This window comes from Hypanus sabinus, chromosome 5, assembly GCF_030144855.1.
Source record: "Hypanus sabinus isolate sHypSab1 chromosome 5, sHypSab1.hap1, whole genome shotgun sequence".
In the NCBI taxonomy this organism is placed as follows: domain Eukaryota; kingdom Metazoa; phylum Chordata; class Chondrichthyes; order Myliobatiformes; family Dasyatidae; genus Hypanus; species Hypanus sabinus.
The window spans coordinates 143,557,093-143,578,256 of record NC_082710.1 but is presented as its reverse complement, the minus strand read 5'-3'; the positions used below and the strand labels follow the sequence as shown (position 1 = coordinate 143,578,256).

Genomic DNA, 21,164 nt, shown 5'->3' with positions numbered 1-21,164 from the left:
TAGGAGAGGAGAGTGGACCAAAGGAGAAAGGGAAGGAGGAGAAGACCCCAGGAGAGATGATAGACAGGTGAGAAGAGGTAAAGGGCAGCCTTAACGGTGATAGTTCCTCATGTTCTTACCTATTAATCCATGAGCCTCCGCATCCAACACATCATTCTCTGCAACTTCTGCCATCTCCAAAGGGATCTCACCACCAATCATATCTTTGCCCCCCGACTACCTGTTTTCTGCAGGAATTTCCCCCTCCATGATTTCTTTGTCCATTTGTCCCTCCCCACTAATCTCCCTCCTGGCACTTAATCCCTGCAAGCAGCCAAAGTTCACCTCCTCCCTCACCTTACACAGGGCCCCAAGCAGTCCTTCCAGGTGAGGCAACACTTCCCCGTTGAAGATGCTGGGGATTGTCTATTGTATCTGGTGCTCCTGATGCAGCCTCCTTTAAATTAGTGAGACCAGTCGTAAATTGGGGTACCGCTTCATCAGGACCTCCACTCCATCCGGCCAAAGCAGAACTAGCTGGTGGCCAAACATTTTAATTCTAGTTCCTATTTCTGTTCTGACATGCTAGTTCACGGCCTCCTCTTGTGCCTCAAATGAGGCCACCCTCAGAGTGGAGGAGTAACACCTTATATGCCATTTGGTTAGCCTCCGTCCTGGTAGCATGAATATCGATTTCTCTTTCCAATTTAAAAAATTATGGAGTTGCACACAGTTCTGGTCGCCCAATTATTGGGAAGAGGTTGAGGCTTTGGAGAGGGTGCAGGAGAGGTTTTACCAGGATGCTGCCTGGTTCAGAGGGCATGTGCTATAATGGGAGGTTGGACAAACTTTGGTTGTTGTCTCCAGAGCAGTGGTGGGGGAGTGGAGATCGAATAGAGGTTTTTAAGATTACGAGAGGGGTAGATAGACAGTATCTCTTTCCCAGGGTTGAAATGTCTAATGCCATTGGGCATGCATTTAAGATGGGGAGGGGGGTAATTTCAGAAGAGATGTGAGGGGCAAGTTTTATTTTACACAGAGAGTTGCAGGTGCCTGGAATGTGCTACCTTGGGTGATGGTAAAGGCAGATACCGAAGGGACTTTGAAGTGACATGAATGTGAGGCAAATGGAAAGATATGGACAATGTGTAGGCAGAAGAGATTAGTCTAGTTGGCCATTTGATTACGAGTTTAATTGGATTGGTACAGCTTTGTGGGCCAAAGGTCCTGTTCCTGTGCTGTACTGTTCAGTGTTCTTTGTTCGATGGTTGGGACGGGAGGTGTTTGCGAATTTAATCGCAAAAGGAAATGAAGCATATGTAGGTTTAGGAAGCTGAATTCAGACAGAGCCTTTGAGGAATGAAAATGAAAGGGGAGACAGGGCAGGAAATGTTCAGTGAGCAGGATGAAAGAGAATCCCAAGGATTTTCACACAGACAGTACATGATAAACGAGGGGAGAGGGAAGGACCGATCAGAATCAGATTTAATATCACTGACATATGTTGTGAACTTTGTGGCAGCATTACAGTGCAATACATAAAAATACTATAAATTAAAATAAGAAATCGCTGTATTAAAAATTAAATAAGTGGTGGGAAAAAGGTGCCATATAGTGAGGTAGTGTTCATGGGTTGGTTCATTGCTCGTTCAGAAATCCGATGGCGGAGGGGAAGAAGCTGTTCCTGAAACGTTGAGTGTGTGCCTGTAGGCTTTTGTACCTCCTCTCTGGTAGAGGTAGTAAGAAGACAGCACAGACTGGGTGATGGCGTTCCTCAACGATGGATGCTGCCTTTTTGAGGCATCACCTTTTGAAAGGTGTCCTTGATGTCACGGAGGCTTGTTCTCACAATGGAGCTGGCTGAGTTTACAGCCCTTTGCAGCTTATTTCAGTAGCCTCTCCATACCAGATGGTGATGCAATCAGTTAGAATGCTCTCCATGGTGCATCTGTAGAAATATGTTAGACCCCTTGGGGACAAAGGAAGGAATTTACGCCTGGAGCTGGAAGTGGGGGCGAGATAGTAAGCAAATACTTCACATCAGTATTCACCAAGGAGAAGGACGGTGTGATCAGGGCGAGAGATGCTAATATTCTAGGGCATGTTGATAGCAAAGAGATGGTGTTGGGGCTCTTGAGAAGATTAAGGTGAATAAGACCCCAAGGCCTATTGTGATCTATCCCAGATCATTGAAAGGGCCAAGAGAGGGGATTGCTGTGGCCTTGACAGAGATCTTTGTGTCCACTTTAGGCACAGGCAAGGTCCCTGAGGACCGGGAAACAGCCAGAATTGTTCATTCACAAACAAGAGAAAATCTGGAGATGCTGGAAATCCAAGCAACACACGCAAAATGCTGGAGGAACTCAGCAGGCTAGGGAGCACCTATGGAAAAGAATAAACAGTTGACGTTTCGGGCTGAGACCCTTCACCAGAGCCAATCCTGATGTGCAGGCTTTAGAGAGAGTGCAGATGAGGTTCACCAAGATGTTGTTTAGATTGGAAAGTACTCACTATGAGGAGAAGTTGGACAGATTTGGATTATTTTCTCTGGAGCATTGAAAGCTAAGGGATGAGTTGAAGTTATGAGAGACATCGTTAGGTTAGAATGTCTGAGTGTTTTTCCCAGAGTGGAAATGCTGGATACTGGAAACATAACTATAATGTAAGAGGGGCAGTGTTTAAAGCTGACCTGTGAGGCATTTGTTTTTACAGAGAGATTGGTAGGTGTCTGGAAAGTGGTGGAAGATGGTAAGATAGCAACATGTAAGAGGCACTTAGCCACACATGACACACAAACAGACTGAATGGAGGGATACAGACAAGATTCTGGCAGATTTGGTCACTTTGGCACAGATATCATGAGCTGAAGAGTCAGTTCTAATGCTGCTCGGTTCTCTGTTCTTTGTTCTGAACATCTGGGGAAATTCCAAGGGCAACTTTAGATCTTGGTTTATCCACAAGTAGTTTTGTTTTATGAAAACATTGATGGATATTGTACAGGAAGCAGAATTAAGGTGGGAATAATGATGTTGTTCTGATGCATCAGGTTTTTAATGAAATAATACTTATACATCTGTCAGTGCTATGAAGGCAGTACTGTGTGTGTTGTGAGGCTTGCTGTGTAGAAACCAGACCTAGAGGTAGAAAGCTTGATACAAAGTTCCACTGAAACAATTTTCCTTTGGTCGGAATCTTTCCTGTTTATCTCACCGCTTTCATAATTAAACAAAAAGCTTAGGGTGGATTGAAAGTTGATTATTTGGACTGAAGAGTTTGGGGAATTTTAGACTTTAGGAGTGTCTTGCCGCAAAGCAGTGGAGGGTAGTTGGGGTTGGGGGGGGGTGGTGTGATGGTTGACACGTGCAAAACTGGTAGTGTGAACAGGATAGATTGTTTTTCCAAGAGCAGAGATTCAAAGCAAAGGGAGTGAAGACAAGGGAGTTATGAAAAGGGCGGTGTGAGATCTTAAAAGCTTCTTGAGGCAGAAACCCAGACATTTTAATTAGTCTGACCCCTTGAGGAACCATGGCCAGTTGGCGTTGGCAAGTGGGATTAGTCCCTGAGGACAGCTCTATAAAATCATACTGCATGGGAAAAAGCTATATGACTATAAGACATAGGAGCAGTATTAGGCCATTCAGCCCATCAGGTGAGCTCTCCTATTCAATCATTGCTCATTTATTATCCTTCTCAGCCCCATTCTTCTGCATTCTTTCCGTAAGTTTGACACCCTGACTAACCAAAAACCTGTCAGTCTCCATGCTGAACATTAAGCAGCATTTATACCACTCCCGATTTCATTCTCTCCATATTCCCAGATTGAATGATTCACCCATAAAACAAACAGCGGTTAATTAACCAACTGACCTGCATGTATTTGGGGTGTGGCAGGAAACTGGAGTACCCGTGGGCATACCCCACACAGACAGCACCCGAGGTCAGGATTGAACCTGGATCTGTGTTGCTGTGAAGGAGCGACTCTACCAGCTGCGTTACTGTGCCTTTCTCCAACCAGCATTAATGAGATGGGTCAAATTACCCATTCACTCCTGTAAATCTTTACGAACTTCATCATTCAGTGGGAAATGACTATGTTGGTGGCTTTCATTAAAAGGATCAGAAATTCTTGAGATTATTAGGTGCAGGAAAAAATAATTTCAGAAGTTAATTCCTGGGCTTTGATCTGGTACTGAAGCGTTGACAATAGATTTACTTCAGTTTTGTTGTCATGACATGTTTGTGAAACTGGTTTTGCTGCTCTGCGCAGAGAGGGGAGCCTGGAAAATTCTCCACTCTCACACTAAATGCTGGAGGAACTTCGCTGTCGGGCAAAGTCTTAATAAACGGTTTATAGTTTGGGCTGAGACCCCTCCTCAGGACTGGAGGGAAGGGTAGTAGTTAGCGAGATGCTCTTTGAGCTCGGAGAATTCCGGCGCTGTCTGTGAGGAGTTTGTGTATTCTCCCTTCAACTGCGTGGCTTCTCTCCAGATCCTCTGTTTCTCCCTCAGTCCAAACAGTCTCCCACACCAGTTAATAGTTTAATTGGACATTGTGAATTGTCCTGTGATTGATGATAGCATCCGTCTGTCTCAAAGGACAATGGGAATATGATGTGTGCTCTGGATCAAGCCTGGGCGGAAGGTATGGAGATCCTGAGAGGCCCAGTCATCAAAGTTCTCCAGCTTGGCCGCACAAGCGTAGTCCAAAGGAAAGCGAAGCAATACGTTTGTCGTCAGCTTGGCTGCAGGAGCTGCTGGAAGGATGTTAGTGGCATCCACCTGCCCTAGGATCTCCACTCTGGACCTGCTGTCTGGGTTTACTCCCACAGCCTTCGTCTCTCCCGACGCTGCCCGCGAGGCCGTGGGGCTATTTACCCGTAGCTGTGGATCTGGTTCACGGGCGCCAGGCGCCAGTGTGCAGGAGCCAGACCTCTGCCCCGTCCTCTGTAGTTCGGCCCGAGTCCGAAGGGTGTTCAATTTCCCTGTGTTGCCAGCGAGGAGGCACCACACAGTGCTTGCAACAAGCACTGTACCCACTCCACAGCCACACCTGATGCATCACGACAGCCTTTCGACACGCATCCTGTGATTATGCTCGTGTTAAACAGGTAGTTTGCTGAGCGGTGTGGCTGGTTGCGTTGGATGACAAGCATTTCTCTTGCACCGATCTTTTTTTTTCTGGTGATTGCTCATCGTACAGCGTGTCTTGGTCAACTGAAGCCCAGCGGAGCCCATCCCTCTCCAGGTTTTTTTTTACGAGGTCGAGTTGCTAGCTCGACACTCAACCCAGGCATAGATGGAGAGCATGCAAGGGAGCTGGCCGGATTGGAACTCGGGACCTCTCGCCCCGAAGTCCAGTGCTGATGCCACCAGCCAACACTGTATTGCAAAATAAAATAAGAAGGTGGGGGAGAGGAAGATGTATAAGCTGGCAGGTGATGGGTGAAACCAGGTGAGGGAGGGGATGAAGTGAGAAGCTGGGAGGTGATAGGTGGAAGAGTTAAAGGGCTGAAGAAGGAGGAATCTGATTGGAGAGGAGAGTGGACCATGGGAGAAGGGGTTACTAGAGGGTGCTGATGGGCAGATGAGGAGAAGAGTAAAGGGCAAGAACAGAACCAGTAAGGGAAATGGAAAAAAAGAGAAGGGGGAGGAGGTGAAATTACCAGAAGTTAGAGAAATCAATGTTCAGGGAGGTTACCCAGACGGAATATGAATGGTTGCTCCTCCTGTGTGTCTTTTCTGTTTGTTTTTGTTTGAGAACCTATTTCAGTTTCCAAATAGTTACTAAAGAAATTTTTTATCTTCTTCTTGAATCATCTTCTTGAATGTTAATATAAACACACCAGTTGTTATGGTTTGGCTGATCAGTTTTGGCTGGCAGCCTTCCTGCAGATTCAAGAGCACTCAGGGTTAATGTGGGGAGTTGATGCATGATGTGGCAATGAATGTGAGAGCTCGGAATAATCTCTCCATTGATTTACAGTAGAACCTGCTGGACTTGAAAAGCATGTTCCAAAATAAAATTCTTGACCTGATCAGAGTTTTGGAATTCTTTACATAGTGCATAAAATTCTTAAATGACTCACTTCCGAATATTTAATACAGTAAGGTGGCTATAGAATTTATACTGTGTTTCTTGCACCTCCCTGCTTCCCAAGGAATTTCCATATCCTTGCAGTCTGCCATATTCATATTCCGGGTTCTGTGTTTTGGTGGTTATCACCCTGCCTTTGCACCTTTCTGCCTCCACCTCTGTCTGAGCCCTCTCCATTATAGTTCAGTGAGACACCTATGAGGTCCTTGGGATATTTCATTATGTTAAGATGCTATATAAGTGTGAGGTTGCTGGGGAGGTATCACAGTCCACTGAAGGGGTCAGACTCCAGCAAGTTGGAAAGGAAAAACATCTGATTTTCCTTTCATGCAATCTCTTGACGTCCCAGAGAGATGCAGCGTGGAAACCAGACCCTCGGTCCATTAAATCCATACTGACATTCATCCGCTCATTTACCCTAAACCCACATTAATCCCATTTTTATCCTTCCCACACTCCCATCCAAATCTCAGCCCCTCCCCCAGATTCCACACATAGGAGAACCCACAGCAGCCAATTAACCTATCAACCCTCTTGACCTTGGGGCGTGAGGGAAAACGAGGACACTCGGGCAGGAAATGCAAACTCCACACCAACAGCAGTAAGGTCAGGATTGAAGCTAGGTGCCTAGTCCTGTGAGGCAATGGTTCTACTCGCTGTGCTGTCTTCCTGGAGGCTTCACTCAAGAAACTTAACTCCAACCACCACCTTTATTCACCTGGAGATTTGGTTATAGAGTCATACAGCACTGAGGTAAGGCCTTCAGACCAACTGGTCCATGCCAACTAAACTAGTTTGGCCTACTTTCCTGTCCACATGCCCTTTATATGTTGTTAATGTACCTACCTCAAACACTTGTCCTGGTAGCTCATTCCAAATGCTGACCGTCATCTGGGTAAAAAAAGTTACCCTTTGTGTTTCTACTGAATCTCACCCCTCTCAAGAAAGGCAGTGGAGATAACCCAGGAAATTGTAGACCAGTGAGTCTGACTTCAGTGGTGGGCAAGTTGTTGGAGAAGATCCTGAGAGGCAGGATTTATGAGCATTTGAAGAGACATAATCTGGTTAGGGATAGTCAACATGGCTTTGTCAATGGCAGGTTGTGCCTTACGAGCCTGATTGAAGTCTTTGAGGATGTAACAAAATGAATTGATGAAGGGAGAACAGTGGATGTAGTATATATGGATTTCAGTAAGGCATTTGATAAGATTCCCCATGTAAGGCTCATTCAGAAAGTAAGGAGGAATGGGATCCAAGGTGACGTTGCTTTGAGGATCCAGAATTGGCTTGCCCTCGGAAGGCAGAGGGTGGTTACAGATGGTTTGTATTCTGCATGGAGGAAGGTGACCAGTGGTGTTCTGTAGTGATCTGTTCTGGGACCCCTCCTCTTTGTGACTTTTATAAATGACCAGGATGAAGAAGTAAAAGGGTTTGTTAGTAAGTCTGCTAATAGCACCAAATTTGGGGTGTTGTGGATAGTCTGGAGGGTTGTCAGAGGTTACAGCAGAACATCGATAGGATGCAGAACTGGGCTGAGAATTGGCAGATGGAATTCAACGCAGGTAATTCAACCTATCATTTTGATAGGTCAGAATTGAAGACAGAATATAATATTAATGATAAGACTTGGCAGTGTGGAGGATCAGAGAGATCTTGCAGTCTGTGTCCATAGGACGCTCAAAGCTGCTGCACAGGTTGACAGTGTTGTTGAGAAGGCATATGGTGTGTTGGCCTTCATCAACTGTGGGATTGAGTTCAAGAGCCATGAGGTAATATTACAGCTATATAAGACCTTGGTCAGACCCCACTTGGAGTACTGTGCGCAGTCCTGGTCACCTCAGTATAGGAAGGATGTGGATACTATGGAGAGAGTGCAGAGAAGACTTACAAGGATGTTGCCTGGACTTGGAGGGCTTACCCTATAAGAATAGATTGAGTGAACTTGTCTTTTTCTCCTTGGAGTGATGGAGGATGAGAGGTGACCTGATAGAAGTGTATAAGATGATGAGAGGCATTGATAATGTGGATAGCCAGAGCCACGTAACAAACCAGTTCTTGATTCCCCAACCCTGGGGGGAAAAAGAGTTCATTCTATCTCTGCCTCTTATGAATCAGAATCAGGTTTAATATCACCAGCATGTTGTATTTGCGGCAGCGGTACATTGCAGTACGTGGGAATAAAGACAGTAAATTAAAGGAAAAGTAGAGGTTTATATCAGTTAAATAAGCAGTGCAAATTTAAAAATAAAAAAAGTAGTGAGGTAATGTTCATGGGTTCAGTGTCCTTTCAGAAAGTGGATGGCAAAGAGGAAGAAGCTGTACCTGAATAGTTCAGTGTGTGCCTCCTTCCTGATGGGAACAATGATAGCGACCCCTTGGTAATGGGGGTCCTTAGTGATGGATGCCACCTGTATTTTGAGGCATTGTTCCTTGAAGATGCCCTGGATACTACGGAGACTAGTGGCCAAGATGGCTGACTAAGGCTACAGCTCTCTGCAGCTTACTTAGATCCTGTGCAATAGCCAGACAGTGATGCAGCCAGTTAGAATGCTCTCCAGAGTGTAACTGTAGAAATCTTTGAGAGTCTTTGGTGACAAGAAGGGAGGGAAGGAGAAAACGGAGAACTATCGCCCTGTTAGCCTAACGTCAGTCGTGGGGAAGATGCTTGAGTCCATTATTAAGGACGAAATAGTGGCACATCTAGATGGCAGAAATAGGATTAGGCCGAGCCAGCATGGATTTACCAAGGGCAAATCATGCTTGACTAATCTGTTGGAGTTTTTTGAGGGTGTAACAAGGATGTTAGACGAGGGTAAGCCAGTAGATGTTGTGTACCTAGATTTTCAGAAGGCATTCGATAAGGTGCCACATAGGAGATTGGTGAGTAAAATCAGAGCTCATGGCATTGGGGGCAGGGTTTCAACATGGATAGAAAACTGGTTGGCAGATAGAAAGCAAAGGGTAGCAGTGAATGGGTGTTTCTCAGACTGGCTGGAGGTGACTAGTGGGGTACCACAGGGCTCTGTATTGGGACCACAGCTCTTTACGATTTATGTCAACGATTTAGATGAGGGCATTGAAAACTATATCAGCAAGTTTGCTGACGATACTAAACTGGGTGGCAGTGTGACATGCGAAGAGGACGTTAGGAGAATACAGGGAGACTTGGATAGGCTGAGTGAGTGGGCAGATACTTGGCAGATGTCATTCAATGTGAATAAATGTGAAGTTATCCACTTTGGAAGCTGGAACAAGAGGGCAGAGTATTGTCTGAATGGTGTCGAGTTAGGTAAGGGAGAAATGCAAAGAGACCTAGGAGTCCTAGTTCACCAGTCAATGAAGGTGAATGAGCAAGTGCAACAGGCAGTGAAGAGGGCAAATGGAATGTTGGCCTTTGTTACAAGGGGAATTGAATACAAGAGCAAGGATGTTCTTTTGCATTTGTACAGGGCCCTGGTGAGACCACACCTGGAATATTGTGTACAGTTTTGGTCTCCAGGTTTAAGGAAGGACATTCTGGCAATTGAGGAAGTGCAGCGTAGATTCACTAGGTTGATTCCTGGGATGGCAGGGCTGTCTTACGCAGAGAGATTGGAGAGATTGGGCTTGTACACGCTGGAATTGAGGAGATTGAGAGGGGATCTGATTGAAACGTTTAAGATAATTAAAGGATTTGATAGGATTGAGGCAGGAAATATGTTCCAGATGTTGGGAGAGTCCAATACCAGAGGGCATGGATTGAGAATAAGAGGTCAGTTATTTAAAACAGAGTTGAGGAAGAGCTCCTTCTCCCAGAGAGTTGTGGAGGTGTGGAATGCACTGCCTCGGAAGACGGTGGAGGCCAATTCTCTGGATGCTTTCAAGAAGGAGCTGGATAGATATCTGATGGATAGGGGAATCAAGGGATATGGGGACAAGGCAGGGACTGGGTATTGATAGTGAATGATCAGCCATGATCTCAGAATGGCGGTGCAGACTCGAGGGGCCGAATGGTCTACTTCTGCACCTATTGTCTATTGTCTATTGATGTTCCATCTCCTCAAACTCTGAATGAAATATAGTCATTATCATTCCTTGTTTGTATCTACATCGACATGTTGGGTCCAGGATAATTCCTCAGAGATACTGACATGCAGGAACTTGAAATTGCTCATTCTTTCTGCTTCTGACCCCTCTAAGAGGACTGGTGTGTGTTCCCCCGATTCTCATTCTGAAATGTCTCAAAATAAATTGACAGAAGTGATGGGGAAAAAAAATCTGACCCAAGCCACATGAGGGTGTATTAGGTCAATACTGCGTTAACCTATTAGGCAAGCATCCAGATGCCAGAATGTTTGATCCAGAGACAAAAATTCAAAATCCACCCCAGCAGCTGGAAAAAGTTATACTGCACTAATTGAATAAATCTGGAGTTAAAAGCCATTCTCAGCAATGGTCACCCTAAAGCAAATGGATTGTTGCAAAGGCCCATCTGGTGCTCGAGTATCCTTTTGCTCAGCCATCCTTCGCCAGGTAGTTCAGGGCAGACAGGACCGGCTTTGCCAGCGAAGCCCACCCCCACGTGAAAGGCATTGGTCAAAGAAGTCGAGGGGCAGGCTGGGAGGGAAGTAGGGAGATTGAGGCAGAGTTCAAGAGCCTCAGATTGTTGGAACTGAACATACCGAGAGAGAGAGGGAAGAAAACCTATCCAGATTCATTTGATAGGTGAATGTTGTCTGGCTGCCATTTTCTTTTCCTTCCTTTCAGGAGCAGTTTAATCCAACCAGGTTGGTGTGATCCCATATTGTGCCCAAGCAAACACTGTGTCGAGCTGTTGAATGAGAAATCAGTGTTTCAACACAAGAACACTGTTCAAACATTAGATGTCAAAAAATTCATGGCATTGAGTTAAATTGAGCAAAATGCTTTTGATTGACAGTAAGGGCTGGCACTACCCCTTCAGATGAGTTTCGGTTGAAGAGGAGCAGTTACGTAATACTCTACTTGCTGTAGTTCTGGGATAATTGACAGAAGATGCCTCAAGTGTTCGGAGTTCCTTGTTGAGGGTCAAAGTACAGTAATCCTACAGTGTGAGCAATAAATCCAGCAGGTAATTCAGGAGAGGACCCTTTTCCTGCAGAGTGAGGAGAATGTGGAATCCTTGCTCACAGGGAGGAGTTGAGGTGGATGGAGAAACTGGAAAAACACCAGAGGAAGAGGGGTGGAAAGAGATGGTGTTCTGTGAAGTACGTTTAAAATTAAAGTCACTCCTAACTTTGTGAGAGACCACAGTCCAGTGGTCATGCCTTAGTTATGACTTCATTGCTTTGTGAACTAGGAAATTGGTTCAGTATTGTTGGGTGAACTGAGGTATCGTGAAAAGCTTGACCTGCATACTGTTCACATAGATCGATTCATCATAACAGTACATTGAAGCAGAACAAAGTAAAATAAGAGAATGCGGAATCAAGCGTAACAGCTACAGGGAAAGTGCTCTGCAGGTAGACAATAAGGCACAAAGCCATAACAAGGTAGATCATGAGGTCGAGAGCCAGGGAGCCATTCAGTAGTCTTATAACAGTGGGTAGAAGCTGTCCTTCAGCTTGGTGATACATACTTTCAGTTTTTTTTGTATCTTCACTGGTGGAGAGGGGGGAAGAGAGGACATTTTCAATTATGCTGGCTGCTTGATTATGGAGGCAGTGGGAAGAGTAAAAAGAGTCAGTGGAAGAGAGGTTGGTTTGCCTGATGTATTGAGTGTGCTTATTCCTGTACTCCTGGAGTTGCTTGCCGAGATAACAGTCTTTCTCCATTGTTCTTCATGAACTCTGCAAATTACTTGGTCTTACTGAAGAAGATTATTGTCATGTCTGATTAATGCCTTGGCTTAAGCAGCTGATTGAAATTTTCTGATTCAAATGCTCTGGAACATCAACACACACAAAATGCTGGTAGAACACAGCAGGCTAGGCAGCATCTATAGGGAGAAACGTCGACATCGCTTCTCCCTATAGATGCTGCCTAACCTGCTGTGTTCTACCAGCATTTTGTGTGTGTTGTTTGAATTTCCAGCATCTGCAGGTTTTCTCGTGTTTGCTCTAGAACATGATGGCTTCTGGATATTGCCAACATGGCCAAGATTTATTGCCCATCTCTAAAAGCACTTGAGGAGGTTGTCCTGTGCCACCACCTTGATCTGGTGCTTCCTGTTATGTTGGAGAGGGATTTCCAGAAATTGGACCCACCAGTGATATAGGGACACTGATGTACTTCCACATTGGGACGGCCGCTGACTTGACGGTGGTGGTCCCTGCACCTGCTGCCTTTGGTAACAGCTTCGAGAAATAATGTCAGTGTGGATGGGCAAATAACCACAGTGCATTTTACAAATGGTACACACAGTGGGTGCTTGATGGCCAGCACAGACTTGGTGGGCTGAAGGACCTGTTTCCTCTCCATGATCTGGCTATGATAAGTTTTCACTAATGCATAGCAGCAGGTGGACCCAGAGCTGTGACCCTTCACCAAACAACACTTTCACCCCTACAACAATGAAGCGGCGATCCTCATTGTCTTGGATGTACCTCAGTCTGCTCTGTTCTGCAGTCAAGCACAGTATCCAAGCGCTTGTACTCGTGTTAGCATTAGTAGATTGTAGTTTGGATTTACAGTATCTTCGAGTTATACAACACTGAAACAGGCTCTTCAGCCCAAGTTGTCCATGCTAACCAAGAGGCCGACCTAAGCTGGCCCCCAATTAGTCAGCATTTGGCCCATATCCCAATGAACTTTCCTTATTCACGAACCTGTCTGTATCTTTTGAACATTGTAGTTGTAGCCACCTTTATCATTCTTGAAACTTGTCCTTCAGATCTCCTTTAAATCAGATGTGAGCACACTCTTAACCAGATAGATGCACACACTCACGTGGAAATAAATGTCTTCATCTGGATGAGTAATATTTTATTAACCATCCAACCTAAAGTAATAGACTTTCAAAGAACGCTGCCTGAACTGCAGTGCAGTTTGTAAATGGTACCCTGGGTGCTTGATGGCCAGCAAGGTTTCTGGGCATCATCAAGCACATGTTACCTTCTTCCACCATCACAATAGTTGTACCTATAGGGTTGGCACAGTGGCACAGTGGTTAACACAAAGCTTTACAGTACCAAAGACCCAGGGTCAACTCCTGCCGCTCTCTGTAAGGAGTTTGTATGTCCTCCCTGTGACCGTGTGGATTTTTTTCTGGGTGAAACATAGAAAGACAACAGCACAATACAGGCCCTTTGGCCCACAAAGTTGTGCTGAACATGTCCTTACCTTAGAAATTACCTAGGGTTACACATAGCCCTCTGTTTTTCTGTGCCCCATGTACCTGTCCAGGAGTCTCTTAAAAGACCCTATTGTATCGGCCTCCACCACCGTTGCCGGCAGCCCATTCCACGCACTCACCACTTTGTGTAAAAAAAAACTTCCCCCTGACATTTCCTCTGTACCTACTCCCAAGCACCTTAAAGCCGTGCCCTCTCGTGCTAGCCATTTCAGCCCTGGAAAAAAGCCTCTGACTATCCATATGATCAATCCCTTTTATCATCCTATACACCTCCATCAGGGTCATCTCTCATCCTCCGTCGCTCCAAGGAAAAAAGGCCGAGTTCACTCAACCCATTTTCATAAGGCATGCTCCCCAATCCAGGCAACATCCTTGAAAATCTCCTCTGCACCCTTTCTATGGGTTCCACATCCTTCCTGTAGTGAGGCAACCAGAACTGAGCTCAGTACTCCAAGTGGGGTCTGACCAGGGTCCTATATAGCTGCAACATTACCTCTCGGCTCCTAAACTCAATCCCATGATTGATGAAGGCCAATGCACCGTATGCTTTCTTACCCACAGAGACAAACTGCGCAGCAGCTTTGAATGTCTTATGGACTCGGACCCCAAGATCCCTCTGATCCTCCACACTGCCAAGAGTCTTACCATTAATACTATATTCTGCCATCATATTTGACCTACCAAAATGAACCACTTCACATCTATCTGGGTTGAACTCCATCTGCCACTTCTAAGCCCAGTTTTGCATCCTATCAATATCCTGTTGTAACTTCTGACAGCCTTCCACACTATCCACAACACCTCCAACCTTTGTATCATCAGCAAGTTTACTAACCCATCACTCCACTTCCTCATCCTGGTCATTTATAAAATTCACAGAGAGTTGTGGTCCCAGAACAGATCCCTGAGACACTCCCCTGGTCACTGACCTCCATGCAGAATATGACCCGTCTACAACCACTCTTTGCCTTCTGTGGGCAGGCCAGTTCTGGATCCACATAGCAATGTCCCCTTGGATCCCATGCCTCCTTACTTTCTCAGTAAGCCTTGCATGGGGTACCTTGTCAACTGCCTTGCTGAAATCCATATACACTACATCTACTGCTCTACCTTCATCAAAGAGTTTAGTCACATCCTCAAAAAATTCAATCAGGCTCGTAAGGCATGAACTGCCCTTTACAAAACCATGCTGACTACTCTTAATCATATTATGCCTCTCCAAATGTTCATAAATCCTGCCTCTCAAGATCTTCTCCATCAACTTAACAACAACTGAAGTAAGACTCACTGGTCTATAATTTCCTGGGCTATCTCTACACCCTTTCTTGAATAATGGAACAACATCCGCAACCCTCCAATCCTCCGGAACCTGTCCTGTCCCCATTGATGATGCAAAGATCATCGGCAGAGGCTCAGCAATCTCCCCCCTCACCTCCCACAGTAGCCTGGGGTAAATTTGGCCAGTCCCGGTGACTAATCCAACTTGATGCTTTCCAAAAGGTCCAGTACCTCCTCTTTCTTAATATCTACATGCTCAAGCGTTTCAGTCCACTGTAAGTCATCCCTACAGTCACCAAGATCCTTTTCCATAGTGAATACTGACGCAAAGTATTTGTTAAGTACCTTTGCTATCTCTTACAGTTCCATATACACTTTTCCACTGTCACACTTGATTGGTCCTATTCTCTCACATCTTATCCTCTTGCTCTTCACATACTTGTAGAATGCCTTAGGGTTTTCCTTAATCCTGCCCGCCAAGGCCTTCTCATGACCCCTTCTGGCTCTCCTGATTTCTTTCTTGAGCTCCTTCCTGCTAGCCTTATAATCTTCTAGCTCTCTATCATTACCTAGCTTTTTGAACCTTTCGTAAGCTCTTCTTTTCTTCTTGACTAGATTTACAACAGCCTTTGTACACCATGGTTCCTGTACCCTACCATCTTTTCCCTGTCTCATTGGAATGCACCTATGCAGAACTCCACGCAAATATCTCCTGAACGTTTGTCACATTTCTTCCGTACATTTCTCTGAGAACATCTGTTCCCAATTTATGCTTCCAGGTTCTTGCCTGATAGCCTAATATTTCCCCTTACTCCAATTAAACACTTTCCTAACTTGTCTGTTCCTATCCTTCTCCAATGCTATGGTAAAGGAGATAGAATTATGATCACTATCTCCAAAATGCTCTCCCACTGAGAGACCTGACACCTGACCAAAGCCAGATCAATACCAGATGAAGTACAGCCTCTCCTCTTGTAGGTTTATCTACATATTGTGTCAAGAAATCTTCTTGACATATCTAACAAACTCCACCCCATCTCAACCCCTTGCTCTAGGGACATGCCAATCGATATCTGGGAAATTAAAATCTCATACCACAACAACCCTTTAATTATTACACCGTTCCAGAATCTGTCACCCTATCAGCTCCATGATGTTCCTGTTACTATTGGGTGGTCTATATAAAGAAAGTACCCAGTAGAGTTATTGACCTCTTCCTATTCCTAACTTCCACCCACAGAGTCTCCGTAGACAATCCCTCCATGACTTCCTCCTTTTCTGCAGCCTTGACACTATCTCTAATCAACAGTGCCATGCCCCCACCTCTTTTGCCTCCCTCCCTGTCCTTTCTGAAACATCTAAAGCCTGGCACTCGAAGTAGCCATTTCTGCTCCTGAGCCATTCAAGTCTCTGTAATGGCCACAACAACATAGCTCTAAGTACTGATCCACGATCTCTAAGCTCATCCGCTTTGTTCATAATACTCGTTGCATTAAAACAGACACTTGGTGCTGGTGGTTTCCTCCCACAGTCCAAAGACGTACCAGTTGCCAGGTTAATTGTTCATTGTAAATTGTTCCATAATTAGGCTAGGGCTAGGGTTAGATCAGGAGTTACTGGGCAGTGTGGCTTGAAGGGCCTACTCCTGGCTGTATCTCAATAAATAAGTAAACACCAGGCAGCAATGGCTTTCAGCTTCCCAGGAAGTGAAAATTAATCTCCAGAACATTGCATTGAGAATCACACACGCGCATTAAAACAATAAACCTTTTTTGCTCCTTTGTTTGGGTTTGGGAAGTCAGGGATTGTTTGACGTTGAGCTAATGAATAGATATGGGAATACAGGTTGCTGTCTTTGAGGTAAGGGTATCACGATGATGGACATGTCAGCGATCCAGCATTGGTTTTGAAGGGCCAAAGGGCCCATCCTAAAATCCCCAAGGATGTGGACAAGCATAGTTCACAGCCGAACTGCATCAGTTCATTCCACACCGACCCACTTCAGATCTATTCTGACTCACTGCTCGGCTGGAATGTGGAAAGTTTCAGCATTGTGGTGCGTTAACAGCTCGTTAGTCCTGATTTCACAGAGCTGTAAAGTCAGCCACTTGTATTGTTCAGTCAATGACATTAAACATGTTTAAATGTATTGTACACAGACAATGGTTACTGACTTACCACAGAAGATAATCTGGACCAGGATCAAAGGTTGCTGTTTGGGTAGCTTCCTGTTATTTACTCAGCCTCTTTGAGGTGAACAGCAACTTTCCCCAGCAGGAACCTTCCCTCACTGCCTCCCCAATTTGCTGTGGAAATCAGTCAGTCAGTCCACAGGCATTTCCGAATTTGGACCTGGCAGGTGGAGGCACTTGTTGGACTGTTGCGTACTGCACAGCCTTTGAAAGAGATTTGAATTTCTGAGCCTGCCTTGCCAGAACCTTGCAAAGTGTGTTGTAGCCATGTGCTTTTGGGAGGTAGGAAGTGCAGAAGCCAATCAATGCAGGGCAAGGTCTCAAAATGAGTATGAGTTCAGGATAAGACCATTTGTTTCAGAACTGCCCATTCTAACGCAAACCTTAATGTCCATCAAGAGTCTAGTCTTGGCCCCACATATTCCTTTTTCATAGAGTCATAGAGTTGGACAGCACAGGAGAAGGCCCTTGAGCCTATGTGTGTCCATGCTGACTCAGAGGAATATTCAGTCCAATCCCATTACCCAACATTTGACCCATTCCTACAACTACTTACCACATCTTAAATGTCGCCAGTGTGCCTGCCTCACCCACTTCCTCTGGCAGCTGATTCCATACCCTTATCTCTGGCAATGTAAAAGGTGTCCCTCGGGTTCTGACTAAATTTTTCACCTCTAACCTTACAAGTATTAGAGTATTAACTTTGTTTTCAATTCCCTAACCTTGAACAAAATGATTGCTTATCTTATCTATGCTTATGATTTTAAATACCTCTATGAGATCATCCTTCAGCCTCCAGTGCGCCAAGGAGTACAGGTCCAGCCTTTCGAGCATCTCTCTATAATTCATTCCTTCAAGTCCTGGCAGAACCCTTGTAAATCTTCTTTTTCCACTCTTTCCATTTTAATCACACCCTTCCTAAACATGGTGACCAAAATTGAACACCGTATTTCCAGGTGCAACCTTGCCAATGCCTGTATAACCTTCTAACTTCTATATTCAGTGCCCCGTTGATGAACGCCAGCATGTCAAAAGCCTTCTTCGTTGCTCTACCTACCTATAACCGTTTTAAGGAAGCAATGCATGTGATCTGTCGGGACCCTGGGGACTTGTGGAAACTGTGTGGTGATTTCTTTTGAACTTGTAGTCCTTTAACATCTTTGGACTATTTTTACTGTGCCCATAGTCTGTTTTTTTTAATCAATTATGCTATTGTTTGCACTGTTGTAACTATATGTTGTAACTAGGTGGTTTTGTGCAGGTCTTATAGCTTTAGTTTTTGGTCTTGTTTTGTCTGGTGGATTTGGAGCTCCTTTCTGGGGAATGCGCTAAGATGGTAGCGCGATATTAATATGCAGCAACCTCTCCGGACTCTGGATTGGGGATTGCCAAACGTTATGTAGATTTTCTAGTGTAGTCTCTTTTGTCATATGCGTTTGTGATATCATTCTGGAGAAATGTCTCATTTTTTTAACTGCATTGCATTTGTGGTTTCTAAATGACAATAAACTGAATCTGAATGTGTTCTTCAACAGTACCCAGGGCCCTTCCATTCAATGCAAAAATCTTGCCTATCTTGAATGGAAGGAAGAAAAATGAAGGGGTTATGAGAGGGGGAAGGGTTAGATTGATCTCAGAGTAGGTTAAAAGGTCAGCACATTGTGGGCCAAAGGGCCAATACTGTGTAGTACTATTCTGTGTTCTTTGATTTATCTTTTCAAAATGTAAACACTCTGCACTTAACTGAATTAAATTCCATTTGCCATTCCTCAGCCTACCTACCCAATCGATCAAAATCCCACAGTAATTCTGGATTGTCCTCTTCATTCTCTATGGTGCCACCTATTTTGGTGTCATCTGCAAACCCATTAATCTCGTATGTTCAAATCCAAATTGTTGACATGGGTGATCAATGACAGTGCTCCCACTCCTGTGCCCTGGGGCATACCACTAGACATGGACATCCACTTTGAGAACTATCCCTCAGTCATCACTCTCTGCTAACCACCATCCAGGCAATTCTTTGAAATAGTGATGCAGGATTTTCTTTTCCCAGAGCAGAACGCCTTTGGTTTAAGGTCTCAGCCTAAAGACAGCATTTCCATTGGTGCAACAGTCTCCTGGTATTAACCTCAAAGTTTGCGCAGAACCTGAGACACTACACTGAGCCACATTGATGAATTGACATTTCAGGCTTGGAACCAAAGTGGTTAAATTCCTGGTCTGCTGATCTGCAGACTTGTTCCCATCCCAGTGAACCTGAACCTCTGATGCCTTTATATAACCTGTAAGTGGTAAATGCTTAGGGGCCATGCGGTGTTATTCCATAGGCTCATTTCTTGAGATGATTCACCGCAAGGAATTTAAATTGACATAATTAAATAAATCAGGAATAAAAAGCAAATGTCAAGAAACGTCAGCAAAAGAAAATGAAAACCATAGTTGTTGTAAAACCCATCTGGTTCACTTTGAATCATGGAGTCATAGAACAGTGCAACATGGAAAAGGCCCTTTGGCCCATCTGATCTACATCAATCCTATCTACGCTAGTCCCATTGTTCAGATTTGGTCCACATCCCTCTAGCTGTTCCTGTCCGTGTACTTGTGGCAGTGCTCTCTATGTAAATATACTCAGTGGTGAAGTCTTTTCCTGTTGTAGACTGGGCTGTGTCCACCACTTCCTGTTGTCTTTGGTTACGACCGTCCCTCCTCTCTCAGCATGTTCATGTGCCTATCTAAGAGACTTCCAAATGTCTACATATATAGCACTCTTTCCACACCCCAGCCTGTCTCTGTGTGAAAACAAAACATGGCCTACACATCTGCTTTGAACTTACTTCCTCCACCTCCCCTCCTCCCCCCTCTCCCCCTCTCTCTCCCTCCCCTCCCCCTCCCATGTATGCATACTCTCTGATGTTAAACATTATTTCCCTGGAGCTGTTTACCCTATCTGTCACCTTCTATCAGGTCTCCTCTAAGTTTCTGTCATGCCAGAGAAAACAACCCAATTTTGTCAAATCTCTTCTATATGGCCCATCCATTACAGGCAGCAATCTGGTAAATCCGTTCTGCACCCTCTCCGAAGCCTTCGTATCCTTACTGTGATGCTCCTTAACAAGTTCCATGCTTGAAGTACGTGGTTTAAGGAGAGGGATAAACTAGGTGGCTTTGGTAGAAGGATGGGAATAGGGGTGAATGGTCTGTAATTACGGTGCAGTGCTCACCATTACTTTCCTCTTTCTTTGCAGTGTATCAAGACCTATGACTCTGACTGGCACCTCATACACTACAGATATGAGGACTACTCAGGAGACTTCAGGAAGCTGCCAAAGTGAGTGGGTTGCTTTCTTGCTGATGCACTGCCTCTCCTGTGAAGTGAAACCTTTCTAGTGTAGAAGTAATTTCTCGTCTTCAGAGCTGTGACCAGCAGTTGTAACGAGTTGATCACCTGAGTGTCTTGTCGATTTTGTGGATGCATAGTTCCTGAACACCGACGGGGGGTAATTCTTGGGATAATGTGTCATTGAAAGTTGGGGCAGCATCCAAGCTGGGGTCAGCGCTGCACCCAGGTGTTCCCTCAGCAAAGGACGTGCTTGACCATTCATGGACTCAGGATCTTGGACTAGACGTATTTTTTATGTGACAGTATTTTACTGATATCTTATATGTGTGGTATATGTCTTGAGCTGTGTATGACTGTTGGTACTGTCTTTTGCATCTTGACAGTGGAGTAGTGCTGTTTCTATGGGTTGTATTTATCGGTATTCGTGTATGGCTGAATGACAATTAAACCTACAGAATAGCAGCCATCTCATTGATTAGCAGAGCCAATGCAAATCTGTTTCTATTTCATGTATGTTACTATTACACTGAAGTTTTGAAGTACTAATGCCATTAATTTGCAGAGTTTTGTTCAGTGTTCCCATATCTGGCACTGAGTGTGACTGGTTTTAGCTGTCTGGCTTTTGCACTTCATTCTGCATTGTTATTGATTAACCTTGTTCTATCTCAAAGCACTGTTTAAAGTCTGTGTGAACGGTATGCAAGACAAATTTTTTTCACTATCTCAGTAGATTGGAAAATAATAAATCAAATCCAATTCCAGTTCTTCATATTGTTGTCCATTTCCATTCCTCTCTCACCTAATTCACTGCTGAAACCTTTGCACTTCTGACATCTCCAGGTACAGCTCTTCTTGAGCTATCATTACTGCTCTTCTATCTCTCTGTCAGAGCTTCCTCTCATCTGAAACCCCTCTGCCATTGTTCCCCTTGTCTCACTGACCCTGCCGTGACTTCCATTTGTGTATT

At 44.7% G+C, this 21,164-nt stretch overlaps 1 protein-coding gene across 7 annotated transcripts in view; it reads left to right on the top strand.

Moving 5' to 3' along the window:
* dock9b (dedicator of cytokinesis 9b) overlaps positions 1–21,164 on the top strand; it is a 329,527-nt gene that overhangs the window by 162,800 nt on the left and 145,563 nt on the right. For all 7 annotated transcript variants that reach the window (XM_059970496.1, XM_059970495.1, XM_059970491.1 and 4 more), the window contains exon 4: positions 20,103–20,185. In XM_059970496.1, coding sequence (XP_059826479.1) covers positions 20,103–20,185 — 83 coding nt within the window. The remainder of the gene's footprint in view (positions 1–20,102; positions 20,186–21,164) is intronic.